This window comes from Phascolarctos cinereus, unplaced genomic scaffold (assembly GCF_003287225.1).
Source record: "Phascolarctos cinereus isolate Bilbo 61053 unplaced genomic scaffold, phaCin_HiC Scaffold_9;HRSCAF=440, whole genome shotgun sequence".
Taxonomy (NCBI): Eukaryota; Metazoa; Chordata; class Mammalia; order Diprotodontia; family Phascolarctidae; genus Phascolarctos; species Phascolarctos cinereus.
The window spans coordinates 255767701-255795633 of NW_027556402.1; the positions used below are offsets into that span (position 1 = coordinate 255767701).

Here is a 27933-nt window from a genome sequence, read left to right on the forward strand (position 1 = left end):
AAATGATTTGTTGTTAGGACCCTAAGTGCTGGAGACCAGAGACCCAAACTGCTTCTCAGGGCAGTAAAAAAAAGGACCACCAGAACGGAACAAATGCCTTCATTTCCCCCCAGCCGCTGACTCTGAACAGACGTGCGCTGCCAGAAACAAAGCACAGCCCTGGCCAGGCCTCAGCCTTCTTCGCCTCTCTGGACGCCTCTCTGGCCGGCCGAGGGAACAGGGCTGAGGCAGCAGAGGGTCACTCGGGACCAGGCAGTCCCTTCCTCTGCCGCTGTCCTCTGCCAGGCTCACTGGCTGCCCCTCCTGCTGAAGAGCCTGAACGGGAAGAGGGAGCTGGAAGGAAGAGCAGAGAGAAATGCATGGGAGCCCATGGCTCTCTGGATGTAGGACATAATAGGATGCAGGACATGGGACACACACTGGTCCTGGGAAGTGACCCTCAAGGTCATCCATGTACAATGCCTCATTTTGTAGATGAGGGAACTCTGCTGGAAGGAGTTTTCCCATCTGGGGGACCCATGAAAGGGAACAACCCTTAATCATTCACACAAAGGATGACAGATTGAGAGCTGAAAAGGCCCTCACAGGCCTTCGCATCCCATTCCTTCAATGCTACAACTGAGGAAATATAGGGTGAAAATGTGCCTTACCAATATCACACAGCTAGTAAGGGACAGGGTGAGATTTGAATCCAGGTCCTCGGACTCTAAATCCAACACATTTATCCACCCAACAAATATAGCTTTATAAGCTTAAAACTATGTTAAGCCTTTTGGGACGTGGGTATTTTAAAGACCCTAGGTACTGGAGATACAGATACAGACCCTGCCTTTGGGGAACTTACAGTCTAATACCAGGAAAAGATGTATACAAATAAAGGAAAATGAGGTCAGGGCGCGGGAGGATCCAGGCAAAGGCTGGAAGAAATCTGGGGAGGGGGAGGTAGGTTTCCCTAGGTGGGGAGAGAGGGAAGGAAGGTTTGGCGGGGGCTTCCTGGAAGAGGTAGCAACTGCATTGGGCCTTGAAGGAACGTAAGGACTCAGAAGACCCGATGGAGGAGAGTACGTTCTACACCCAGGGGATGAGGGGAGCACAGGCCTGGACACAAGAGGGTGTAGAAGGAATGGTAGGTCCCCAGTCTGGTGGACACAAAGAGGATGTGTCAGCATGAGATAAGGGGTGGGAAGTAAATTGGAAGCAGGCTCTGGACAGTCATGGACAGGCTCAGGCATCCAAGCCTTCTGTGGTTGGCAGTGGGCAGCCATTGAAGGTCTTTGAGCAAGAGAGTGATGTGATGGAATCTCAGCTACCTTAGGGAGATTATCCTGAGACTTTCAGTTCTGTTGCCTTTTACATAGTATAGAAGGCTCTTTGGTTGAGGGTGGGAATTTGCTCTTATGACTCTCATTTTACTGGGAGGGGATCATTTGATGGGGTCTCAAGTCAAAACAAGAGATAAGCCCTTCCTTACCTTAGAAAGCCCCAAAATCCAGCAGGTTTAGGCTTGGAGGGCCCCTCAGGAGAAGGTGGGCCGCTCATCTGTGGAGGGTGCCCCTTGGGGTCTCCCAGGCTAGACCCGACCCTGCCAAGGCACCTGAAGCAAAGACATTCAAAGAGAGGCCGTTAATTCCAGGGGATACCATGCTGGGCAAGGAGAAAGCAGGGGCCCCATCTGAACTCAGCTCATCCGGGTGTCCTTCCGAGCCAGGACTGTGGGCTCAGGACACAGAGCTGACCCAGGAGGCTGGTGGGGCCGTCTTCCAAGGACATGGGTGTTTGCTCAAACATGGACTCCTGGGCAGGGCATCTCCACAAAAACTTCAGTCCCGAGCTGCATCTCAGTCTAGGATGGAAGGTCTCAAGCTCAGATAGCGGCCCCTCAGGGGGGCAATGGGCAATGGGCAATGGGCGGGAAGTGAAGAGAAGAAACATCAACTCTTGGGGGCAGCTAGGTGGTGTAGTGGATAGAGCACCGGCCTTGGAGTCAGGAGGATCCGAGTTCAAATTCGACCTCAGACTTGACACTTACTAGTTGTGTGACCCTGGGCAAATCACTTAACCCACTGCCTAGCCAAAAAAAGGAAAGAAATATCAACTCTGACCAAGCAAGGAAACAGAGCAGCCCACCCTGAAGGAAGCAGCAGCAGCATCAATTCATTGATAGAAAGGTGGGTTAGCCTCCCTTAGCCCCTTTAGGTAGGATTGGTGCTCATAATGTTCTACCCCCCCACACCTATATACAACTAATAACTTGGATTTTTGTGCTTTTTTAACCATCAGAATCATCTCCCAATATACCACCCCCCAGTCAATCTTCCCTCATGACAGAAGAATTTGGGCAAAACCCAACAACTGTAACTGTCGAAATATACACAGTCAGTACCCATAATCTGTTGCTTCTATCAAAAGAGAGAAATGTGTCCTCTTTATTTTTTCGGGGATAAGATCAGTCACTACTCCTTTGAGCTGGGTGGTATGTGGGTGTTGTTTTCGCTGACGCTATTGGGACCATCTGTAGACCTCTTTACCTCTTTGCCGTGCGTCCGTTCAAACAAGTCTTCCCGTGATTCCCTGAATTCCTCACATTCCTCATTTCTTGTGGGGCAATAATAATATCCTACGGCATTTGTGTGCCGTGACTTACGTCAGCCCATCTCTCATTGACGGGCACCCTCTTTGTCCCCAGCTTTTTGCTATCACAAAAAGTGCTGCTGTGAACATTCCGCTGTAAATGCCTGATGTTGTGGTTGCTAGACGGAAAAGTATGAACAGGTTCGTGACTTTTCTTGCGTAATTCTAAAGTATGTTCCAGAATGTTTGGACCAATCCAACTGCGGGTTTTGCCACAGCCCCTCCAATGCTGATTTATTTCCACTTAAGAGCACAGATTCTATAGTCAGTGGCTCAAATCCCACCCCTGGCACTTACCACCAGGGTGACTTGGTAAAGGTGATTAACAATTTTTGGCCTTAGTGTCCAAAGCTGGAAAATGAGGAGGTTGTATTAGATGGTCTCTGAAGTTCTTTCTTAGCCCTCCATTCTTGCTAATTTGAGGGTGCAAGTTGAAACCTCAGAGCGTACCTCAGCATACATTCCTCTTAGTCTGAGCAATCTTTCATACAGCTGTTGATGGTTTACATTTCTTCTTTGGACAACTGTGTGTTCTGCTTCTTGACCCTGGTGCTCTCATTCAAAGAAAAGGATTTCTTGGGACTTACCATGTTCCTTGATGAAAGCAATGTCGAAGTCCTCAGTCTCTTCCTCTTCTGAGGCAGTTTCTCCAGGCCAGTTCTGATCAAAAGAGAAATAAGGGACATGTTTCACCTGTTCTCCTGGGAGGTTGGTGGTGGAAAGGGAAGGGGAAGATATTGAAGCTGTCTGGGCTCCGGGGGACTGAGGGGCTGATCTCTGGTCAGCTCTGGGGCTCAACTTCTCACCACTAATCTGGCCCTAACTTCGCTGGCTACAGAGAAAGTTGACATTTGGGTCTCTTTCCACTTGAGCTCCTCATGACCGGCCCACCCAAAACCTGATCTGCTGAGCTTTAAGTGCTGAGAACAAATAGAGCTAATATTACCAGGGCTGACCTGAGCTGCCCGGGGCTATGTGAGCAGCAGTCCTGAGAGCTCAGGGCGGCCCCAGGCCAGTTTCTTTCTTCCTGTGATTCTTGCTCTTAGAAGATCTAATTCCACAAACATGGGTCGAGTGCTTGGCCTGCACCAGACTCTGGGCTAGGGACAGGATGACTGTTTGGAGAAATGGCATCTCCTTACACCCACAGAAATTCCCCAAAGCTAAGAAGTTTGCCTTGTATATTTCTTTGGGATTCATCTCCAGCTGGGGTTCCGCCCCACAACCAGACTCAGCATCTGGTAGGGGGGTTTGGCAGGTGAAAGAGGTCTGCCAGGGGTCAGGGGGCTGACATCTGCCTGCTGGGGCCTGGGGCTTGGCAAGAGGGTGGGGCTGTCAGGCACCAGCCTGTCCGGTAAGGGAGATATCTGGGGTGGGGCAATGCCTTCTTGACAACCCTCAAATCAAACCCACTAATTCAACTGTGAACAGAGGGGGAGGAGAACGCAGGGGGAATGGGATAGGAACACACAATCTCAAGGGCCACTGAGCCCAAAGAAGCAGGCACCCACCCACCCAATTAATCAACGAGTGTTTATTAAGCTCCTGCTATGTTCTGGGCACTGGGAATCTGCATCCTCCCCAAGTCTCCTCTTCCTTATGCTAAACACTCCCCGTTTCTTTAACCTGTCCTCCTAGACATCATCTCGCCGTCCTGGTCACCTTCCTCCACTGGTTCTCCAGCTTCTCTGTCCATATCCTTCCTAGAATGTGCCACCTAGAGCCAGAGCTCGAGTGTGGTGTGACCAGGACAGCGTACGAGGGCAGTGTCGCCTCTCCCGGGGTGGACACTATGTTCTGCTCTTACTGCAGCCTAAAATCAAAGCGCTATCAGGCTGTTCATACCCATTGTGCTTGTGGTCCACAAAGAGCACCAGATCTTTGTCATACTTCCTTCCTCCTGCCATATTATACCTATCTTGTTCTTGGGAACTTGACCTGCTGCACCTGGAGTCAGGAAGACTCATCTTCCCAAGTTCAAATCTGGCCTCAGACACTTCCTAGCTGTGTGACCCTGGGCAAGTCACTTCACCCAATTTGCCTCAGTTTCCTCATCTGCAAAATGAGCTGGAGAAGGAAATGGCAAACCCCTCTAGTATCTCTGCCAAGAAAACCCCCAATAGGGCCATGAAGAGCCGGACACGACTGAAAATGGCTGAAGAACAGCAGCAAAAGGCCGACTTATATTCCTGTCAAATTTTCTCTTTTTCAAGTCTGCCCACAGTGGGAGCGATGTTGACCTCTTCCAGGACCCTGACTCTGGAGGGACACGGTGGCCGCCTGGGGATTGGGGGTAGAGCTTTCTCATGTTCGGGCCAGAGCAGCCACTGCCGAGGTCCCTTCTAACTCTGCGATGCCCTGAGCATGGATCCCAGAGTCTTGCATCCCTAACATCGATGAGGTGAGGGGCTGGACGAGGCAGCCCCTCATGCCCCTTCTGGTCCCACAGCAGGCTCCTCATGCCCGAGAAGTCAAAGCTGGGAGCAGTCTCCTCTGGACAGATGGACAAACAGGCTCAGGGGTGAGGCCTCGTCCTAGCCTGCCTTCTGAAACAAGGGCCCTGACAAATGCAAGGCTGCTTGCCAAAGTTTTCTTTCCAGTTGCTGGAGATATAAAGGACGTGCAGAATCTCTGGCCTTCCAAGCTACCGTCTTGCCTCACCCCAGAAAGGAGAAGCAGTGAACCACAGCTGCCAATTAACTCTTTCCAGCCCGGGAACTGGCACTGAGCGCCCCCGTGAGCTCCCTGCTTGGGGCCACATCCTCACGCTGGGGTCGGCTCCGGCCAGGCCTGCGTCAGGCACCTGCCCCCTTCTACTGGGCTGGGGAGGCTTGGCCTTTTTCTGAGCCAAGCGATGGGTTGAAAAGGTGGCTATGCTGAGTAAGAGGATGTGGGCACTGAACTACAAAAGGGGCATGAGAGAAGGGAAGGTGTGAGGGATGGAAAGGGAGGCGGAAGTCCCCTTCATCATCATCCTCTGGGGCTGGCCTTTGCCCCAGAGGACCTCGCTTTTCTCCTCCCCACCTGGGCTGGGGCAGTCAGAGGTCGGACAGGGGGAGGGGGCCTGACTGCACAAGAGGAGGCTTCTTCCCAGCTAATGTGCGAACTCCTGGAGGGCAGGGATGAGTGGCCCCTGGGCTCTGCTGCCCGCTCCCTCCTTCCCAGTCTGCCTCAGTCGCATAGCTCTGATTGTCCAAAAGGACTCTGGGAACAGAGGCTCCTAGGGAGAGAGGAATGGGGAGGCGGGAGCGGGCATTGCGGTCAACTGCTGCGGGGCCCTGGATGAGCCGTCGACCCCTATGACCCTCAGTGTCCTCCTCCACCCCTTACAATGCCAATCTCAAAAGGCCATTGGGAGGCGAGTCCGCCAAGGAGCTTCGGACTCCTTACTGTACAGAGAGGGCAGGGATTGCTTTTCCTCTTTGTCTTTTCACTCCCAGAGCCTAGCACATAGCAGGTACTTAATAAATGCTCGTAGCGTTTAGCTGAATTGAAGGGACTTGTCCAAAGTCATGCTGATAGTGAGGGATCAAGTTAGAATTTGAACTCAGGTCTTTTGCATTTAGACCCCACTGTTCTCTTGCCTCCCACAGCCAGAGGGTGCCTGCACCAGGCCAGACAACGTTGTTGCCCCTCCCCGCCCCCTTTGCCCTCCCTGACACCATCAGCTTCTTCTGTTGCCCAGTCATCCCCTTAGCCTTGGGATGTCTATTCCAGGAGCTGCCAAAGGTATTTCTCAGGGTAGGGAAGGAAAAGGGAACAGGACCGCGGTGAGACCGAGGCTGGCACGGCTGAGGCTGGGCTCTGCCCTCCCCAATACCACATCTATAATGCAGCTTTTTCTAGGGTGGAGCAGACAGGAAGCGTGAACATGCCGGGCCAGTCAACTGGGCCCGTGATGGCACCGGGGACCCAGGCTGTGCAATGGGGCAGGGAACGTTGGGGAACTCACCCTTGTGGTCTGAGCCAGGGGCTTCTTCCTGCTGGAGGTTCCCATCACAGCCCTGAAAAAGAAGAGATTGGCAGGGGCCCTGAGGCTCCAGGAGAGCCCCCCCCCCCAGGAGGCTCCATGAATATTTCAGCAGGCAGGCTATTTTTACCCAGAGCAGCCAGAGACTCACGGGGCATGGCCAACAGTCGCTGCAAAGGTCCCGCCTCAGGGCACGAGGCTCTCCTGGTCTCTGGACACAAGCAAATCTCCTAGGAACTGGTTTCCCTGACACTTCTCTTCTCCAGCCCAGACTCCACCCAGCTGTCAGGGACATTCCCATAGCACAGAACTCCCCTCCTCAAAAGCCTTCGCTGACTCCCTACTGCCCCAGGACCCACTACAATCTCATTGGCCTGGTATTTAAAACCTTCCACAACGTGGCTCCCGCCTGCCTGTCCAGCCTCATTGCATTACTCCCCGTTCCAGTCAAAAGGCATCTCCCGCCTTCCTGCCTTTGTCCAGGCCATTCCACACACCTGGCAAGCCCTCCTTCTTCACCTGTCTCTTACACTTCTCCTTCAAAGCACATCTCTGGTGCCTCCTGCTACTTGAGGCCTTTCCTCAACTTGTTAGTGTTTTCCATGCGGCAGAGTGGACAGGAAGCTGGCCTCGAGGCAAGGAAGACCTGGCTTCAAGGCCTGCCCTGAGACCTGCTGGCTATATAACCTTGTGCAAGTCACAGAACCTCTCAGTGATCTGAGCAATTCTGAGTTACGGAGAAGGAAGGAAGGAAGTTGGTATTTCTGAAGTGCCTGCCAGGTGCCAGGCTCTCTGCTTTACAAATAGTATCCCGTTTTCCCCTCACCACACCCCTGGGAGGTAGGGGCTGTTACTATCCCCATTTTACAGATGAGGAAACTGAGGCAGAGGTTAAGCGACTTGCCCGGGGCCACACAGCCAGTAAGTGTCTTAGTCTGTATTCAAACTCAGGTCTTCTTGACTCCAGGCCTGGTACTCTGGGCACTGCAGCACCACCTAGCTGCCTCAACATTACAGCCAGTCAAGATCCTGACTGGCTTCTAGTGTCAGTGATCCCTCCCAGCTATGGGCCACCCACAGATTTGTTTGGTAAGTGTGCCTGTGGCCAAGTCATTCACTAGCATGTTTGACAGAATAGAGCCAAGCACTGATCCCTATGGCACTTTCCAGGGAGGAGGGAAGGAAGAGGAGAGGAGAGGAGAGGAGAGGAGAGGAGAGGAGAGGAGGGAGAGGAAGGAGGAGAGGAGAGGAGAGGAGAGGAGAGGAGAGGAGAGAGAGGAGAGGAGAGGAGAGGAGAGAGAGGAGAGGAGAGGAGAGGAGAGGAGAGGAGGGAGAGGAGAGAGGAAGGAAGGAAGGAAGGAGAGGAGGAAGGGGAAGGAAGGAAAGAAGGAAGAAGAAAGGAAGGAAGAAGAAAGAAAGAAAGAAAGAAAGAAAGAAGAAAAAGAAAGAAAGAAAGAAAGAGAAGGAAGGAAGGAAGGAAGGAAAGAAAGAAAGAAAGAAAGAAAGAAAGAAAGAGAGAGAGAGAGAAAGAAGGAAGAAAGGAAAGAAAGGAAGAAAGAAGAGAGAAAGAGAAAGAAAGAAAGAAAGAAAGAAAGAAAGAAAGAAAGAAAGAAAGAAAGAAAGAAAAGAGAGAGAAAGGAAAGAAGGAAGAAAGGAGAGTGAGAGAAAGGAAGGAAGGGAGAGAGAGAGAGGAAGGAAGGAAGGAAGAAAAAGAAAGAAAGAAGGAAAGGAAGGAAAGAAAGAAACAGAGAGGGAGGGAGGAAGGAAGGAAAGAAGGAGGGAGGGAGAGAAAGAATGAGGTAAGCACAGATTGGAGTCCATGATCCTGATGGTGTCCAAATCTGAATCATGGAGGGTTTCATGGAGGAGGTGGCCTTTGAGATGGACCTATGAGCTGGTCTTACTCATCATTGTATCCCCCTAAGTACTAAGCTCAGCATATAAAAGAGGGCACATAATAGATGCCTATTGAATGTGGCACGAATATCGAATGGAGAGAGGGTTCAACTCCCATTTTCATAAAAGGCAGAGTCTTGCATATGTGAGGGCTCAAAGTAGCTTAGACTCATTGGCCAGACTTCATGTATGGAAGTACAAGAACCAAGGAGGCCTGGGGTGGGAGGGGGGAGGAATGACTTGCCTAAGGATACCCAGTCCATCAGTGGCATAGCTGGGAAGAAAGCAGGAAAGTGTTATCTTGCAGGCCGGCCCTGGTTCCCAGGCTAGCCCCTTTTCCCAGGCTAGCCCCTTCTCCCAGGCCTAGCCCTGGTTCCCAGGCTAGCCCCTTCTCCCAGGCTAGCCCTGGTTCCCAGGCCAACCCCTTCTCCCAGGCTAGCCCCTTCTGGTTCCCAGGCTAGCCCCAGTGGTCACTCAAAATGAACCTGCCCTCAGGTTTTCCCACCACTGACCTGCCCTGTTCTTGTTCTGGGGGGAACTTGCCACCTTCCAGTCTTCTCCTCTTTGCTGCCACGGTTCTCACTTCTGTTTCCTCGTTGTGACCCTTCAGATAGGAACCAGACCCTTGGGATTCTCCTTGCCCCAAAGCGGGTGGGCAGTCAGCTGATGCAGGGCCAGGCTGAGAGAGGGGGTGAAGGGGAGCCCCTTTTGAAAAAGCACCTTTGGCACCAGCCTTGCTCCCGGGAGAGATGCAGCGTTAGAGAACGGTTAATAGCATCCCGAGTTTAGGAGGGACTTCGGGGTAGTCATCTAGTCCAACAACCTGAGCTTCAAGGACTTACCCAAAGTCACACAGCTGGTAAGCACCAAACTCAGTGCCCTCTGACCCCCAACCCTGGGCCTTGGTCTGAAGCAGAGAAGGTTTTCATCCTACTTGGCAAAGGCAAACTTACCATTTCTGGGAAGTCATTGTCTCCTCCAGGGGTCCCTAGAGAAGTACAAGAAACAGAGGGCATCAGGACTTGGGGGGCTCCTCCTCTGAGTAGGGTCTGCCCTTAGCAAAATGGTAAACCGAGTCATTTCTGCCTCCCTTCCCTCCGGCCCTCCCTCCACAGACTCCATGTCTGGCTCCTTCAAAGCTCCTTCTCTCCTGCAGAAATCCTTCCCTGGTGCTGCCTGTGGTGAGGGTGTATGTATGTCTGTATGCATGTGTGCATATGCGTGTGTGTGCACGTGTGTGCATGTGTACATGTGTATATACGTGTGGGCGCATGTGTGTGTGCGTGCGTGTGTGTGTCCCAGGAGAAGGTAAGCTCCTTGAGGGCAGGGACTGTTTCTTTAATTTTTTCTTTTTTTTTGATCCCAAGCACCTGGGATAGTATTTGGAATGTAGTAGGAGCTTAATAAATGCTCATCAAATTGAGTTGAAACAAACTGAACTCTTGGAAAAGTCCCGAAGATGCCTGAAAACAAGAGCAAACCTTCGGATGTGGGGAGATAAAAAGAATTATGCCTCCTTTACCCCATTAAGGGAGGGCGGGTATTATTGTCCCCATTTTGTAAAGGAGGAGACTGAGGCCCAGAGACAGCACAGGCTGGGACGAGTGGATGGGATGTGAGGAACTGCCAAATCCAATCCAGAAAGGGAAACTGAGGCCCAGAGAGAGAGCACCTGCACAACCAGCAGGCAGGACAGTTGGGCATGGAGCTTGGGCATGTGGTCCCGGCCACCCCTTAGGGCCAACAGGTGGAGAATCAGGGAGGATAGCCCCAGCCACCCTCTGGAGCCGGTCCTGGCTCCACCCACTCACCGGCCGGCGCCCACTTCATCTCCACATAGAGGGTGCAGACAAAAGGGTAGGGCTCCAGGAAAGCCGCCCCGTGCTTGAACCTCAGGTGAGACACCCGCTCCCATTTGCTCTTATCTTAGCCAGGGCTAAGGAGCTCATGAGGAGTTGAGGCAGGGCCTGGATCCTGGAAGGGGGAAGGACTCCGGCTCCCCTCCCACCCCCATCTTCTGCCCTCCAAAGTGGACCAGGCTTTGTCAGGCCCAACAGGGAATGTGAATTAAAGCCCACTTATCCACAGTCGGGAGGGATTTCAATGGGCCCAACCCAGACGTCACTCAGCAAGAAAGCCCCAAGTGGCTTCTAGTCTTTAAACAAGTTTACAGTCTAGGTTATCTGTGTCTTTCCTAAAATATGGAGCCCAGAACAGACCCTGATGCTCCGGGTGTGGTCCAATCAGGGCAGAGGATCCTGGCACGTATGGCCCCCTGCTCTTCTCCCCTCCCTCCCTGTGGGGTTCCCTCCTCTTTCCTTCTCTGCCCCCCTCCCAGTCCTGGACACTCTGCTGCTCTCAACATCCCCCAAGATGCCATTGGCTTCCTTCACCACCCTGTTCTCCGTAGACTCATGTTGAACTAGAACTCAGACAGCACTCCCAGAAGAAAAGATACAGGGAAATATGATGAAGTGGTCAGTGGTAAATGGCTGCAAATTGTCCAGGTTCCCCAAGACGGCCCGAATGGAGTCCTAAAAATGGGAAAAATGCCTGCTTTAATACAAGGAAAGGTCACCTGTGTCCTCGAAAACTTCTTCTGGGTCGACTGCTCAGCTGAAGTCAGGAGGGATGTGCTAAGAGTTGTGTGTTACCATACGCTCCCTGGGAAGCTTGCTGGGCCTCTGGCTGGCCGGGAGGAGGTTCTCAGTGACTCTGGAACTTGGACATTAGGGCAGGTGTCTATGTGGTCAATGACACTCGGAAAACACTCCCTGTATCTACTGGGCGCCAAGGCCGATGGAGAGGCCAAGGTCACTTTTGGGGGAGATTGGACACTCTAGGGATGCAACAGAAAGTCACAGGCCTCAAAGAACTGGGGATATGACACCCACAAGTGTTTCTAATTAAGGGGAAGATGCCGCCGCCTGGCCTGGGTATTTACAGTCGGGTTTCCTGGACTGTCAGGCCCCAGGCAGGGGCAGAGCCAGGGACTCAGGCCAGAGACCTGGGAGGCGCCATCCTTCCGGAAGCAGGTCTTCCTGCCAGAAGGTTCTGCCTGCCAGTCGCCCTGACCTCGAGCCGAATCAAAAGGTCTTGCTGCATCAGCATTGAAGGTGCTGACATTTCAGCCAGCAGGAATGAGAAAGGTCAGAGGTTTTAAATGCATAAAAAAAACCCAGGAAAACAGGAAATTTGCACAACTGAGCCCTTCTCAGTGTGGCACACCGAGCTATGTAGGGAGAGGCCGGGCCAAGCAGTGGGCATTGAGACTTCAGGCCCCAGGAGCAACCCCTCCCCTTGGGGCCTTCAGCACAAAGGAGCCTCTTTCCTGAGAGATGCTGGCTTCTTTCAGTCCCTACCTCCAGCTCCTGGCTGACAGTTCTCTTGTCTGCTATCTCTTCCCCTCTGGAAGGCAAATGAACAAATGAGTCATGATTGAAAACTTCGGAGAGAGACTTTATGTCCAAGCAGAGCCTGTCTTCAGCCCAGGAAGATGGAGCAGAAATCAGACAGACAGACAGAGCAACAGCTTGGAAGGTGGCAAAAGGGGACAGTGACTGCTGGATGGGTCACGGGAAGAAAGGAACACTCATACACTATTGGTGGACCTGCACATGGTGACAAATCTGGTAGGGGGAAATTGGGATTGTGTGAGAAAAGTATGCGTTCACATATGGGGTGCTCCAAAAGGCTTAGCACAGTTTAAAGCTTTTGAAGTTATGAGTTACGTTAAATATCAAGGGATTAAGGCTTAAAATCCTCTGATGCTCTTGGAACATCCTGTATGTATGAAAATATTAATAACATTTGGGGAGGGGTTCAGAGAAACATTGGAAGTTTCATATGAATTGATGTGGATGGCAAGGGTTGGGCATTCATTGAATTCTTTCTCTGCTTAGGCCTTCATCTTATCTGGTTCAGTGTGCAGAACCCCTGCCTCATTTGCAATGGGCACTCCATCAGCTGAGGGGCCCATGCCTTCTCTGGGCTTCCACAGTTCTCTCCTCTGTACCCCTAGGGCTTAGCACAGTGCCTGCCACGGATTAAGTTCATTCATTCTCTCTGCAGAGAAGGGCCTGGGTTCAAATCCTGCCTCTGACATGATCTGTCATTGGGGAAATAACTTCCCTTCCCTTGGCCTGTTTCCTCATCTGTGAAACATGGTGCTTGGGTAGATGGTCCCTTCCAACCTGAGACCTGGGAGCCTAGGAAAACAGGCTGGGGCACGATCTCTGTCGACCAGCCCTTCCAGGGCCAACCCCACCAACCAATGAAACCATCATCAGGGTGTCCCAAAGTCTTATGGCTTATTAGCATCATTTCTGGATCCAACCCCCTCATTCTGCAGTGGAGGAAACGCAGGCCCAGAGAAAGGGAGTGATCTAAGGTCGTAAGTGATGGGGTGGCATTAGAACTTGGATCCTCTGACTCCCTATCCAGGGTGTTCTCCCCGGCACCACGAGCCCGTCTTCAAGGGGGCTTCCTTGATGGCTGCGGCCTGTCCCAGTGAAACTGAGAGAAGACCTCTTGGGCTTCTGGGAAGGCCTCTGCCTCTCCGAACTGAGGCAGGCTCAGACAGGTGCCCTGGGCCCAGGGCCCGGCCTCCCCAGACTGGGAGGGCCTGGCGGACAGACTGTGCCCTAGGGAACTTGGGCCCAGGCCATCCCACAGCTCACCAGAGGGTCGTGATCCAGCAGCTACTACGTGCCAGGAGCTGGGGAGACAAGGCAAGAATGTGGCCCCACCCCCGATGACATGACATGCATATACCTAATTTTATATGTATGTATGTATGTGTGTATGTATGTATGTATGTGTATATGTGTATATGTATATATGTATGTATGTGTGTGTATGTGTATGTATGTATGTATGTATGTATACACACACACACACACGACGGCAGAGACTGCCCTTTGCCCCTTTTTGCTTCCCTAGACCTTGGCACAATGCCTGGCACACAGTAGGTGCTTCATAAATGCTCATTGACCAAATGATTAAGGCTCCACTGACTTTCCCACCCATTAACTCCGTTCTGGTAAGAATGGAGGTTGTTCGTTGAATCAGTCAAGAACAGGGCCCTCCCTGGACCCATCCAAGCTGCCTCTGGAAAGGCGGGATTTGAACTCGTGTCCTCTAGTGGGAACTCCTTTTGTGAATGAGAGGTTGGCTAGAGGACGGCTGAAGTCCCGTCCTGCTCTCAGATCGTGGGGTTCTGTGACTCCAACTTTGTCCCAAAAGAAATCTCTCTAAGGGGTGGTCAGGTGGCCCTGGTGTCAGGAAGACCTGAGTTCAAGTCCAGCCTCAGACACTTGCCAGTTGTTAATTCTGACTGCCTCAAAGAAAAAGAGAAGAAAAGAAAAGAGAACCCTTCCAGTCTGGGGAGTCCTCAGAAGCAGTCCATGGATCCAGGCTTGGCCCCCTCCTGGCACTGGGCAGACCCATCCTGGGCAGAGACAGAGAGGATGGACCAGAGGAGGGGCCCAAACCAGGTACCTGATGCTGCTGCCATATCTGATCTTGAACTTGTACACGCTGGTGCCCGCATGGAGGAACCGCGTCTCCGGGAGCGGGTATGTGAAGTCTTGCAGACTCATTGCTTCGGCCTGGAGCCTAATGAAAGCAAAGGAACGTTCCAGAATGAGCAGAAAGCCAAAGCCACTGTTTCTGACTGCACCTCCTGGGAAGGCGGGGGGTTGGTCCTCAGTGGTCAAATGTCTCAGTTCCCAACCCCCAGCCCCAGGGGCATAGAGGGTACTGAGAAATCCGGGGGAAGGAGGAGAGAGTCACTGTGCTGCCATCATCCAAAGAGGGAAACTGAGTCCCAGAGGGCCTCCCTTGCCCAATGTCGCCCAGCTGGCTAGTTGTGGGGCCGAGGATGGAGCCTGGGTGAGGCTGCTTTCAGTCTTCCTGGGTATTAACCCAGCAGCTGGACCCCTCTGGGCCTCTAGTCTTTACCTCTAAAATGGGAGGCGTGGGGTGTGGTGGGCAGAGAAACACCCCCAGAGTCAGGGAGACCTGGGTTCCAATTCCACTTCGGACACTTACACGCTGTGTGACCCTGGGCAGGTAATATCACCTTCCTTTGCCTCAGTTTCCTCATCAATAAACGAGATCCACACCAGCGTGTCTCTGTCTCAGTGGGCTGGGATGATGTATGGAACTCAAGCTTGGCAGGAGTGGAAATGTCAGGGCTAATTATCTCAGCCACCTGCTGGGGGACCTCGCACCCTGGGCACTTTGCCTGGCCGGGGCATGGCTCTCTGTGGGCCCTGCCCCGGTCTCCTGCTGGGGCTTCCTTTGAGGTGCTGACACCCCTCAGTGGGAGGGATGGGGGATGGAGGGCTGCGGCCTGGGAGGCCCCGAGAGTGGGAAAGGAGAAGGCAGAACTCGGGCTCAGCGGTCGGAAAGCAGGAAGAAATGACCGTCTTTCGAGCTTCGGCCTGTAGTAATTGCTGGTAATTGCCGGCTGCCGGTCTCAGGTGGCTTTGCAGGGTCCAGGCTCAGAGAATCCATGTGGAGCCCTAGATGGCTCAGACTCCCACCCCTCCCACAGGCTGGGGGGGGGGGCGGGGCCCTGCCGAGGTGCCCAGGCATCCTCGAACCGGTCCATGGGTCCGAGCTCAGGAGTCCTTGGCCACTATTTCAGCAAAGAAAAACTTGGGTCCTTTGTTTCATGAGGGGCCAGGATGGAAAACCCAGAATATGGCTGTGGGCTCAGAGCAGGAGCTGGTCATGGCGATGATGGCCACCAAGGGTGAGAGAAGGGAAGGGAAGGATGGTGAGGGGGGAGAGGAAGGAGGGGAGGAAGAGGAGGAGGGGAAACAGAAGGAGAAAAAAGGGAAGGAAAAGTAAGGAGAAGAAAGAGGAGGAGGAGGAGGAGGAGGGAGAGGAGGAGGAAGAGGAGGAAGGAAAGAAGATCTTGCGTGCGGAGCCGGAAGGGACCTCAGAAGGCAGAGAGGCAAGTTCCTCATCTGAAAAAGGGGAGCAACAGCTCAGGCCTCCAGGCTGCAGGAGGACAGGAAAGTCCAACACTGGTGATGTCGAGCCCTTGCAAACCTTGAAGTGCCGAATACGTCTGGTCTGCTGGTCGTCACTAATTACTATTATTACTTTGATACCATGCTGTTGGCCTTCTTAATGGCAAATTTGGAGAGTTTGGAACTCAAAACTTTAAAAAATGAATGTTAAAAATAAAGAAATGATAGATTTTTTAAAAATATAAACCTTCCAAACCTTCCTGGTAAAAAGACCAGAGCTCAACAGAAAATTTGATCTTCAAATACAAGACTCAAGAGAGACATGAAAAGGTAAACAGGATGGAAAGAAACACGTTATTAATAAGGGCAAACTGTTTACATCCCTACAAGGGAAGATAATACTTGTAACCCCTGAGAACTGTATTGTTATTATACCATGCTAAGGGGGTAATAAATGGGGTGGGTATAAATTGACTTCGATGTAATGAGAGAAAAATCTAATCAAGTGGGTTAAATGGATCCAAATAAGTGGATAATCTGATCTAAAAGATGTACTGAGAAAGGAAAGGAGGAGGCAGACAAGGGTAAATTACATTACAGGAAAAGACACAAAATCCTATTACAGCAGAGGGAAAGAAGGGAGGGGGGAGCATTGTTTGAACCTTACTCTCATCAGATTTGGCTCAAGAAGGGCATAACATAATCAGTTAGGTATAGAAATCTAACTTGCCCTATAGGCAGTAGGAGGGAAAAGGGGAAAGAAAAGGGAGGGGGGAAAGAAGGGAGGGAAGAAGCAGTAAGGGTAAAGGGGAAGAAAAGGGAAAGGGATAATAAAAGGGAGGGGGACTGAAGGAGGGTGGTCAAAAGCAAAACACTAGGAAGGAGGGAAAGGAGAAAAGCATAAAGGGGAAAGGATGGAGAAAAAGACACAGATAGTAATCATAACTGTGAATGTGAATGGGATGAACTCTCCCATAAAACAGAAACAGATTGCAGAATGGATTAAAAACCATAATCCTACAATATGTTGTTTACAGGAAACACATTTGAAAAAGAGTGACACACACAGGGTAAAGGTAAAAGGCTGGAGCAGAATATATTTATGCTTCAGCTGAAGTAAAAAAAGCAGGGTAGCAATCCTGATCTCAGACAAAGCAAAAGCAAAAATAGATCTAATCAAAAGAGATAAGGAAGGAAACTACATCCTGCTAAAAGGCACCATAGACAATGAAGTAATATCATTACTAAACATATATGCACCAAATGGTATAGCATCCAAATTCTTAGAGGAGAAGTTCAGGGAGTTACAGGAAGAAATAGCAAAACTATACTAGTGGGGGACCTGAACCTCCCCTTCTCTGCACTAGATAAATCTAACCACAAAATAAACAAGAAAGAAGTTAAGGAGGTGAATAGAACATTAGAAAAGTTAGGTGTGATAGACCTCTGGAGAAAACTGAATGGGGATAGAAAGAAATATATTTTTTTCTTGGCAGTACATGGCACATACACAAAAACTGACCATGTACTAGGGCATAAAAACCTCACAATCCAATGCAGAAAGGCAGAAATATTAAATGCATCCTTTTCAGATCATGATGCAATAAAAATTATATGTAATAAAGGGCCATGGAAAGATAGACTAAAAAATAATTGGAAACTAAATAATCTAATCCTAAAAAATGATTGGGTCAAACAACAAATCATAGAAATCAATAATTTCATTCAAGAGAATGACAATAATGAGACAACATACCAAAACTATGGGATGCAGCGAAAGCAGTTCTTAGGGGAAGTTTTATATCTCTAAATGCTTACATAAATAAAATAAAAAAGAGGAGATTAATGAATTGGGCATACAACTAAAAAAACTAGAAAAAGAACAAATTAAAAATCCTCTAAACACAAATTAGAAATATTGAAAACCAAAGGAAAAATTAATAAAATTGAAATTAAGAAAACTATTGAACTAATAAATAAAACTAAGAGCTGGTTTTATGAAAAAACCAATAAAATAGATAAACCTTTGGTTAATTTAATTAAAAAAAAGAAAGAAGAAAACCAAATTACTAGTATCAAGAATGAAAAGGGTGAAGCTACCACCAAGGAAGAGGAAATTAAAACAATAATTAGGAATTATTTTGCCCAACTATATGCCAACAAATTTGACAATCTTAGTGAAATGGATACATATTTACAAAAATATAAATTGCCCAGATTAACGAAGAGGAAGTAAAATACTTAAATAACCCCATCTCAGAAAAAGAAATTGAACAAGCCATTGATGAACTCCCTAGGAAAAAATCTCCAGGGCCAGATGGATTTACATGCAAATTCTATCAAACATTTAAAGAACAATTAATTCCAATACTATATAGACTATTTGGGAAAATAGGTGAAGAAGGAGTCTTACCAAATTCTTTTTATGATACAAATATGATGGTGATACCTAAACCAGGAAGAGTCAAAATAGAGAAAGAAAATTATAGACCAATTTCTCTAATGAATATAGATGCAAAAATTTTAAACAAAATACTAGCAAATAGATTGCAGCAACTTATCACAAGAATAATACACTATGACCAGGTAGGATTTATACCAGGAATGCAGGGTTGGTTCAATATTAGGAAAACTATCAGCATCATTGAGCATATCAACACCAAAACCAACAGAAACCACATGATCATCTCAATAGATGCAGAAAAAGCTTTTGATAAAATACAACACCCATTCCTATTAAAAACACTAGAAAGCATAGGTATAAATGGAGTCTTCCTTAAAATAATAAATAGCATCTATCTAAAACCTTCAGCAAGCATTATATGTAATGGGGACAGGCTAGAAGCATTTCCAATAAGATCAGGGGTGAAACAAGGATGTCCATTATCACCACTGTTATTCAATATTGTACTGGAAACGTTAGCTTTAGCAATAAGAGAAGAAAAAGAAATTGAAGGCATTAGAATAGGCAAAGAAGAAACAAAGCTATCACTCTTTGCAGATGACATGATGATATACTTAGAGAATCCTAGAGAATCAAGTAAAAAACTACTTGAAATAATAAACAACTTTAGCAAAGTTGCAGGCTATAAAATAAACCCACATAAATCATCAGCATTTCTATATATTACCAACAAAGCCCAACAGCAAGAGATAGAAAGAGAAATCCCATTTAAACTTACTGTAGACATTATAAAATATTTAGGAGTCTACCTCCCGAAACAAACCCAGGAACTCTATGAACACAATTACAAAACACTTTTCACACAAATAAAATCAGATCTAAATAATTGGAAAAACATCAGTTGCTCATGGGTAGGCGAGCTAATATAATAAAAATGACAATCCTACCTAAGCTAATTTACTTATTCAGTGCCATACCAATCAAACTACCAAAAATTATTTTATAGAGTTAGAAAAAATAATAACAAGATTCATTTGGAAAAACAAAAGGTCCAGAATATCAAAGGAACTAATGAAAAGAAATGCAGGGGAAGGTGGCCTAGCAATTCCAGATCTTAAATTGTATTATAAAGCAGCAATCATCAAAACTGCTTGGTACTGGCTAAGAAATAGGGAGGTGGATCAGTGGAATAGGTTAAATATGCAAGACACAGTAGTCAATGACTATAGTAATCTATTATTTGATAAACCCAAAGACCCCAGCTTCTGGGATAAGAACCCACTCTTTGAAAAAAACTGCTGGGAAAACTGGAAAAGAGTATGGCAGAAACTAGGCATAGACCCAAATCTCACACCATATACCAAAATAAAGTCAAAATGGGTTCATGACTTAGATATAAAGGCTGATATGTAAAACTGGAGAACAAGGAATAGTTTACCTATCAGATCTATGGAGAACAGAAGAATTCATGACCAAACAGGAGATAGAGAACATTATGAAAAGCAAAATGGATAATTTTGATTACATTAAATTGAAAAGTTTTTGCACAAACAAAGCCAATGCAACTAAGATTAGAAGGAAGGTAGAAAATTGGGAAAGAATTTTTACAACCAGTCTCTCTGATAAAGGCCTCATTTCTAAAATATATAGAGAATTAAGACAAATTTATAAGAACACAAGCCATTCCCCAATTGATAAATGGTCAAAGGATATGAACAGACAGTTCTCAGATGAAGAAATTAAAGCCATCTACGGTCACATGAAAAAATGTTCTAAATCGTTACTGATTAGAGAAATGCAAATCAAAACAACTCTGAGGTACCACATCACATCTATCAGATTGGCCAACATGACAAAACAGGAAAATGATACACGTTGGAGACGATGTGGGACAATTGGAACACCAATGCATTGTTGGTGGAGTTGTGAGATGATCCAACCATTTTTGGAGAGCAATTTGGAACTATGCCCAAAGGGCTACAAAAATGTGCATACCCTTTGACCCAGCAATAGCACTTCTAGGGCTATATCCCAAAGAGATCAAACAAATGGGAAAAGGACCCACATGTACAAAAATATTCATAGCAGCTCTTTTTGTGGTGGCAAAGAATTGGAAATTGAGAGGATGCCCATCCATTGGGGAATGGCTGAGCAAGCTGTGGTATATGAATGTAATGGAATGCTATTGTGCTGTGTAAAAAATGATGAACAGGCTGACTTCAGAAAAACCTGGAAAGACCTGTATGGACTGATGCTGAGTGAAGTCAGCAGAACCAGGAGAACGTTGTACACAGTAACAGCCACATTGTGTGGTGACTAATATTGATAAACTGAACCTTCCCAGCAATACAAGGATCTAAGCCATCTCCAAAGGCCTCATGGTGGAAAACGCTCTCCACATCCAAAGAAAGAACGATGGAGTTTAAAAGCAGATCGAAGCATGCTATTCGTTATTTTTTTATTCTGTTGTGTTTTGTTTCCTTTTTCTGGTGGTTCCTCCTATTGGTTCTAATTCTTCCTTACAACATGACTAATATGAAAACATGTTTAACAGGAATGTTTATGTAGAGCCTATATCAGATTGCGCACTGTCGTGGGGAGGGAGGGGGGAGGCAGGGGGAGAAAACTTTAAAACTCAAAAGCTTATGGAAGTGATTGTTGATAAGTCAAAATAAATTAATCTTTAAAAATACCCAAAATCTTATTACTGACTTAATTATAGCACAGTTAGGGCAGCTAGATGGTGCAGTGGAGAGAGCACCAGGCCTGGAGTCCAGAGGACCCGAGTTCAAATCTGGCCTCAGACACTTACTAGCTGTGTGACCCTGGACAAGTCACTTAACCTTGTTTGTCTCGGTTTCCTCATCTGTAAGATGGGGATGATAGCAGTACCTACCTCCCAGGGCTGTAGTGAGCATCAAATGAGATCGCAATGGGAAAGCACTTAAGCACACAGCGGGGCCCTCCAGCACTCGTGTGCTCCCTCCCTCCCCCCTTCCCTGCTGGGCAGGAGGTCCCAAAGCTGAGCCAAGCTCCCTTCACTTTTGGGCGGGCCCTCTGGTAGCCAGGTGCCTTCCAGCTCTCACCTTCTCGAGGCTTAGGGCTTCAAGACTGACCCACGGACGGTCCCACAGCTAGGAAGCGTCCGAGGTGGATTTGAACTCAGGACTCCCAGACCGCAGGCCCAGTGCTCCCTGCCCTATGGCGCCACCTAGCTGCATTGTGGGCTTGGATGTGGAAAGATGAGGAAACTGAGACCTGGGTCCCCTGGCGCCAGGTCCAGGGCCCTTTGCACTCACTCCGGCAGGAAGTCTGGTGAAACTGAGGGGCCCCGTCCTCAGAATAAGGTGTTTGAAATGCATGAAATACACAGCCCCAACACCCCACATTCTGAGGTCCCTCCCACCTCTGACATCCCACATTCTGAGGTTCCCTCCCCCTCTGACATCCCACATTCTGAGGTCCCTCCCATTTCTGACACCCCACATTCTGAGGTCCCTCCTACTTCTGACACCCCACATTCTGAGGTCCCGCCCCCTCTGACACCCCACATTCTGAGGTTCCCTCCCCCTCTGACATCCCACATTCTGAGGTCCCTCCCATTTCTGACACCCCACATTCTGAGGTCCCTCCTACTTCTGACACCCCACATTCTGAGGTCCCGCCCCCTCTGACACCCCACATTCTGAGGTTCCCTCCCTCTCTGACATCCCACATTCTGAGGTCCCTCCCAACTCCGTGTTCTCTCATTGCAGACCGTGGCTGCTGTGTGGGGTGTTTGCCTCAGCCTTGGCACAGACCTGTTTTCAGTGCCAGTGGGCACGGACCTTTGCCAGCATTTCTGCCCTCCCTAATGCCAGGAGGTCACCCCAAGTGGCCTGGGAAATGGGCTGAGGAGGAGGCCCTGCTGCACCCTGGCTGCTGTAACCTGAGAGTCAGAGCCCCAGACCTGGAGTCGGGGGGTGGGGGGTGAGGGGGTCGGGGGTCCAAATCTTCCTTCTGTTGTTTATAGCTAGGGAGATACTCAACCTTGCTGGGCCTCAGCTTCCTCCTCTGTGAAATGGGCGCGGTAGTGAGCCGGATTGGGGGTCAGAGGTCCCGAGGTGAAATCTAGACTCTGTTACCCTCTATGTGGCCCTGGGGGAGAGAGTTAGCTTTGCAGACCTCAGTCCCCTCGTCTGTACAATGGGCAGGGTTTAGGAAGGGCCCTGGGTCGGAAGGGGGGGCTCTGCCCCTGCCTAGCTGCGCATTCCCCTCCTCCGGAAAGTGTAAAGCGGTGGGGGAGGGGAGCCTCGAGGCTCTGGGCCTGCTCTGCCTTTGCCTCCCCGCCCCCACCCCGGCGCCGGCTGGGGGAGGAGGGGCTCACCCCAATGACCCCAGCCCCCTCCCCCATCCTCACAGCCCCGGGGCCGCTGCCACCAAACGGTGTCCCCAGGAGGCCAGAGGGGGCAAGCAGGGGCCCCGGCAGCCCAGGGGGAAACTGAGGCTCGGAGCTGGGCGCGGGCATCCACAGGGGCCGAGCTGAGCCCTTGGAAGTTTGCCAAGCAGCCCTTGATGCGATGTCCTCACAGTCACCCTGGTGGGGGCACGCTTTTCATACCCATTTTATAGCTGAGGAAACCCAGGCTGAGGCAGGTCACCCAGCCTAGAAAGGTCGCAGGGGAGGGTCGAACCCAGGGCTTCCTGACTCCTGGCCTAGGCAGGCCCCGTCCCTGCCGGGCCTCAGTCTTACCGTTGTTGTGGTGGTGGTCATACTACAATTGTTGTAATTTGCTGAAAATTAATTACAAATATGGAATCAGAATTAATTAACAGTTTAAATTAACAAAAATAAATTTTACAATAAGTTTAACATTTATAAATTATTAATAAAATATAATGTGATATTGTTCACATAGACATAGCACTTCGAGATTAACAAAACACGTTCTTTACAGCAGTCTCAAGGAAACGACTTCACCTCTCTGTTCCTCAGTTTCCCCCTGCAAAAGAAAGGGCTTGGACGAGCCGGCCTCTCCTGGCACCTGGGGCCCAGGGGAGGCATGCGGACTTTGGGGTCCAAGGGCTTAGGTGAGCCCCTGCTCTGCCTGAGTGGCCTTTTGGGCCCTCAGGAGATAAGGGGACCCCCCTGTCGCCATCCCTGGAAGGAACGACCCCCCTGATTAGAATGTAAACTTTCTGAGGCCACGGACTGACTCACTTTGGTATCGAGATCCCTGGTGAGGAGGACTTGGAAGGACTCACTCACTTCCTTCATTCAATGACAACTCGCATTTCTGGACAGCTGCACATCACTTTACTTGCACAAACTCGTTGACGCCTCCCGTATTTAAAGAGGGGGGTCAACCATTCAACAGAGGTTCTGAGAGAGCGGACCTGGTGCGCCAGGGGTAGAAGAGAGTCCTGTGACTTCATGTATAAACATTGTTAAAAACACGCAGCTAGGTGGTATGGTGATTAGAGCACCAGGCCTGGCATCAGGAAGATGTGAGTCCAAATGCAGCCTCAGACACTTCTTAGCTGTGTGACCCTGGATAAGTCACTTCATCCTATCTATCTCAGTTTCCCCATCTGTAAAATGAGCTGGAGAAGGAAATAGCAAACAGTATCTCTGCCAATAAAACCCTAAATGGGGTCACAAAGAGATGGACACGACTGAATTGATTTGTTAAAAATAAAGCAATATATGTAACCGTGCTTTGAGTACATTTATTGTTCAATGCATTATTTGTCATTAGCCAGCAGAAAAGTAAATATTTTATATTCTAACCAGCCACTTATTTTCATCAATTGATTGGGTGGCTGAAGATAGAAAAGGAATTTCCATCTTTCAGCAAGACAGTAAAATCCTTCCCTCCTTTTCCACCACATATTTGTGTGAGAGTTCTTACTTTATTCTTGCTTGAAATCAGGATACAGAAAGACACTCGATGCAGAAGCAGATTGGAGACTGTGGTTGTCTGATGTCGAGGCAAATATTTCAAACCCTTTTTCAAATTTTAAAAGCATAATATTGAATTGTTTAGCCATGATTATTATGTTACATTAAACATCTTCCAAGTTGTAACTTTATTTAATTTAAAGTGGTTTCATATCCAATAAAATGTAAAATAAAGAAATTTCGCATGAAATTTTGCAGATAATAGCATAAGAGGTCTTGCTGGATTCCTGCTTTGAATTCTTACCAAATGTCCCAACATAAAGTATTTGTAATTATCTCATGAAGAGGTTTATAATTTGATGTTTAGAGTTTTCATGACCACAAGTAGAATAAAGTTTTCTATTTTATGCTAGGTGACACAGTGGATAGAGAACTGGCCCTGAAGTCAGGAGGACCCGAGTTCAAATCTGGCCTCAGACCAAACACTTGACACTTACTAGCTGTGTGACCCTAGGCAAGTCACTTAACCTCAATTGCCTAAAACAAAGAAAAAGGAAAAAAAATTATGTAATGTTCATTTTAATTTGGAGCTCCTTTTTGGGGGCAAAAGTTGTTATTTAAGTGTTTAAAGACTGATCTAAAAGAATATCATGAGCCATATGTTAATTACCCTGGTGGTCCACAGCATGGTTTGTGTCGTTGTTGAGAGGGATTTGAGGAACAAAAAAACTGGCTGGGCATGCCTGCACACAGTAAGCACTTAATAAATGCTCTCTCACTAACTATCCAGTTTCAACAGTTTTCCTCTTCCCCAGGGTTCCTCCACTCCCAGGCTTTCACTGGGATCTTTGAGCACTGTGGCTGGTTGAAGGACCAGCTAACAGTCGGCGTCCTTTTCTCGTAAAGGCTGCTCTCATGGCCGTGGCTGGACCCTGTAACATATTCCCAGAGTCCACTCTCGTGCAGGTGGCCCTAGGCTCTGTAAAACAAAGAAAGGTGGGCCTTCAGGTTCGTCCTTGCCCTAGATCTCAGGTTTAGCTCCGCAGCCACCGGAGCTGGGACCCTGGCTCTGAAGCTTGATCTGGGCTCAGTCAGAGGGGGAGTGGCCTCCGTGCTTCCCCTTCACCCCTTCCTATGTTGGGGTGCCAGAGGCCAGAAGCCACATGGCTGATGTGGGAGGGCAGGCACACGTCTGCCAGTGACCGATGTCCTTCACAGGACTGGCTGTGTGCCCTGCAGGAGCCTCTAAACCTCTCTTACAAATTTAAGTTCTGAACGGGAGGATGCTGGCCAGCAGCGGTGGACGGCAGCGTTCCCCCTTGATCAAATGTATCGTGCACTGATGTCTCTTGCTGCTTTTCATCCTTTCTCGGCCTCCCCAAGGAGAACCCATAAGCCATCTGTCTCTTTGGCTGCGACTTCCTCTTCTCTTCTCGTTTTATTTATAGCGAGAAATCACCATTGAGGAGATTCCATCCATCCGTCATTAGACCAGGCAGAGTATCAACGGCCGAGTTAACGCCGCCGGCCTAAAAACTGTATTTCTTGGCCCCCTTTGTCCCCTTGCCCAATCTTCCATCACTCTTAGGAGGCGCCATTTTCTTTCTTTCTTTCGTGGGTTTCCATGGCCAAAGAATTCAGCACCGAGTGGTAGGAGGCATCTGGGTGGCGTGGTGGATAGAAGGTCAGGAAGATACACTTGACCTTGGGCAAACCTCTTCTCCTGTCTGGGCCTCAGTTTCCTCATCTGTATAATGAGGGAGTCGGACTGAATGGCCTCTAAGGAAGATCCCTCCAGCCCCGAACCTCTGATTGCACAATCCGGTGACCTCCAGACTCAGCTCCACTTCTCTCCCCAGTGCAGGCTCCTTCTGCTACTGTAAACACAGCTCGGCTCCTCGTTGATTCTGGGGCCAAATCCAGGCTTCTCTGCTAGCTTCCAAAGCCCTTCACCTCCTGGCTCCAAGCCCTTATTTCAGCTTTGTCCTGCCCTCCTGGCCAGCTCTCTCTCCTCTGGATGGCCCCGTGCTGCCTGGGAATGCTCCCTCTTCCCCCAAGGCCTTGGGGCACTCCTGGTTTCCTGTGAAACCCCTCAATGGGCACCTTCCGCATGAAGGACTTTAGCTAAAGCTCCCTGAGGGCAGGCATGGTTTCATTTTTGCTTAGCACGGGGCCTGGTCCGTAGTAGGCACTTAGCACTAGAAGCGTTGTGCCTGTCCAGAGATCTCAGAGGGAGATCAGAAAGATTGGATCCAAATCCTACCTCCAACACTGGCTGTCTGATCATGGGCAAATTACTTGAATTTTATATCCATAAAATAGGGATGATAATCCAAATTGGACATACCTTTGTGGGCTGTTGAAAGTTTCAAATGAAATCATGCAGGGAAAACATTTTGTGAACTCTAATGGGCAGAAAGATGAACACTGACTAAATTTGAACCAAGGGCCTCTTTCTGAAAAATCCAGCCCTGTTTCCACTGTACCCTCCTGCCTTATACTCAGGTATACAAAGCTATCCCTGCTGTATGGGAGCCCATGATCCAGGGCTCCCCCAAGATGGGGGTGGAGGGTAAGGGGAGAGCTCATGATCCAGGGTATCCTTAAACTGGGGGGCCCACAATCCAGGGCACCCCTAAACTGGGGGGAGCCCATGACCCAGGGCACCAGCAGGTTGGGGAAGGGCCATTTCAGTGCCCAGCTGGAGCTGCCCATCAGACAACTCAGCTCTTCACAAGTCCCGCATCACAGATTTTCCCCAATCAATCTGATTCAAGGAAAGAAAGCAGATGCTTTCCATGAGACTTTGCAAAAGGAAACTCCTTTGTCAGATCAGGTGTCCTGATTTTTTAATTTGGAAAACTAGGGCACGGAGTGGTTGCAAGCAGGTAGTGACTGTGGTTCAGGACTCTGTCCTGGGGGTGTTATTGATTGAAAATCACTCAATCACATAGACACATAGAAATAGAGATTGGCAGATAGGGAGACAGGTAGGAAGAGAGGGGGAGAGAGAGAGAGAATAGGCAGGTGGGGCTGCAGCTTGGTGGCACAGCGGCTAGAGTGCCAGGCCTGGAGTCAGGAAACCTGAGTTCAAATCCAGCCTCAGACGTTTACTAGCTATGTGGCCCTGGGTTAAGTCGCTTCACCCTGTTTGCCTCAGCTTCCTCATTTGTAAAATGAACTGGAGAAGAGAATGGCAAACTCCTCCAGTGTCTCTGCCTAGAACACCCCAAATGGGATCACAAAGAGTTGGACATGAGTGAACAACAGGTAGGTGGGTAGGTAGGTAGGTAGGGCCCATCACCCCACTTGGAGATAGGCTGCAGTCTTTCTCCTCTGCTGAGGGCTGGCAGTCACAGGCTCTGCTGGAGAGGGCTGGGCCAGATTCCGGAGCTAGCCATCCACGACACCCACCCACCAGCTGGGCATCTACACCTTTAGACAACTCACACAGACACACACGTGTGTCTTACGTGAGCACACTCAGAAGGCAGGAGCTGGAGGAATCATGAATTAAGGCCGGCAAGGCAGAGGAGAGCAGATTGTGAAATTTGAGTTTCATCCCAGAGACAAGATTCAGAGGCTTGTAGATTTAGAGCTGGAAGTTCGTTTCTTATTTTACAGCTGAGGAAACTGAGGCAGAGATGAACTGACTCGCTCAGGGTCCCACAGTACTTTGTGTCTGAGGCAGGATTTGAATAAAGGTTTTCCAGACTCTGGGCCCAAGGCTCCAGCCACTACCCTGATGCTTGCTAGCTTTGTAAGCTGGACAAGCTGTATGGTCTTTTCAGGGCTCAATTTTCTACTCTGTACAATGGGGCCATAATATGGACTTACCCTTGTGGCCTCACAGGGCTTTGGCTTACGAGTTCTCCCCCGCCGGCCCTATCTCCTGAAGATCCCCGTCCTCAGGTCCTCAGTTGTGTCCCGGATCCCTGCTCCCCCAGGGCTGGCCCCACACGCCAGAACGAAGCTTGACCAGGAGCACCAGCTAACAGGGGAATTGCCCCCGAGAGACCCAGAGAATGGAGGGAAGGCAGGCAGGCCGCTCAGGAGGCGGAGCTAAATGTGCTCCCTGGGGGGAGAACCAGGAAAGGCTGCGGAACTCCAGGCTTGTCCCCTAGGGAAGCTGCTGTTTGCCTCCCGGGCCGAGGAGGTCCCTGAAGCA

The 27933-nt window shown here is 49.2% G+C and overlaps 1 protein-coding gene across 2 annotated transcripts; it reads right to left on the reverse strand.

The window, feature by feature from the left end:
• Nucleotides 1–83: 83 nt before the first annotated feature.
• Nucleotides 84–27878, reverse strand: MAJIN (membrane anchored junction protein). 2 transcript variants are annotated; one of them, XR_013484011.1, is made up of 11 exons: nucleotides 27603–27878; nucleotides 13997–14113; nucleotides 11860–11905; nucleotides 10956–11031; nucleotides 10309–10422; nucleotides 9451–9485; nucleotides 9010–9176; nucleotides 6584–6635; nucleotides 3219–3291; nucleotides 1472–1594; nucleotides 84–333 (listed from the first exon to the last, which is right to left on the reverse strand). XR_013484011.1 is itself a non-coding variant. In XM_078148436.1 (11 exons), exons 2-11 carry the CDS (start codon nucleotides 14095–14097, stop codon nucleotides 288–290), a joined length of 837 nt encoding a protein of 278 aa, XP_078004562.1. In that variant the 5' UTR covers nucleotides 14098–14113; nucleotides 27603–27878; the 3' UTR covers nucleotides 84–287. The 2 variants fall into 2 exon arrangements, 1 of the variants encoding a protein (XP_078004562.1); XM_078148436.1 differs by having other exon boundaries at nucleotides 3215–3291.
• Nucleotides 27879–27933: the final 55 nt, after the last annotated feature.

What these genes read in the sequence shown, in the direction of transcription:
- MAJIN (XM_078148436.1), bottom strand. Translation starts at nt 14,097, where the DNA reads ATGAGTCTGCAAGACTTCACATACCCGCTCCCGGAGACGCGGTTCCTC. An exon ending in ACAATGACTTCCCAGAAATG is followed by an intron (nt 9,177 to 9,450) that starts GTAAGTTTGCCT and finishes CCCCTCTCTCAG; the next exon opens with CCTGGCCCTGCATCAGCTGA. An exon ending in CCCTGGCTCAGACCACAAGG is followed by an intron (nt 3,292 to 6,583) that starts GTGAGTTCCCCA and finishes TCTTTTGATCAG; the next exon opens with AACTGGCCTGGAGAAACTGC.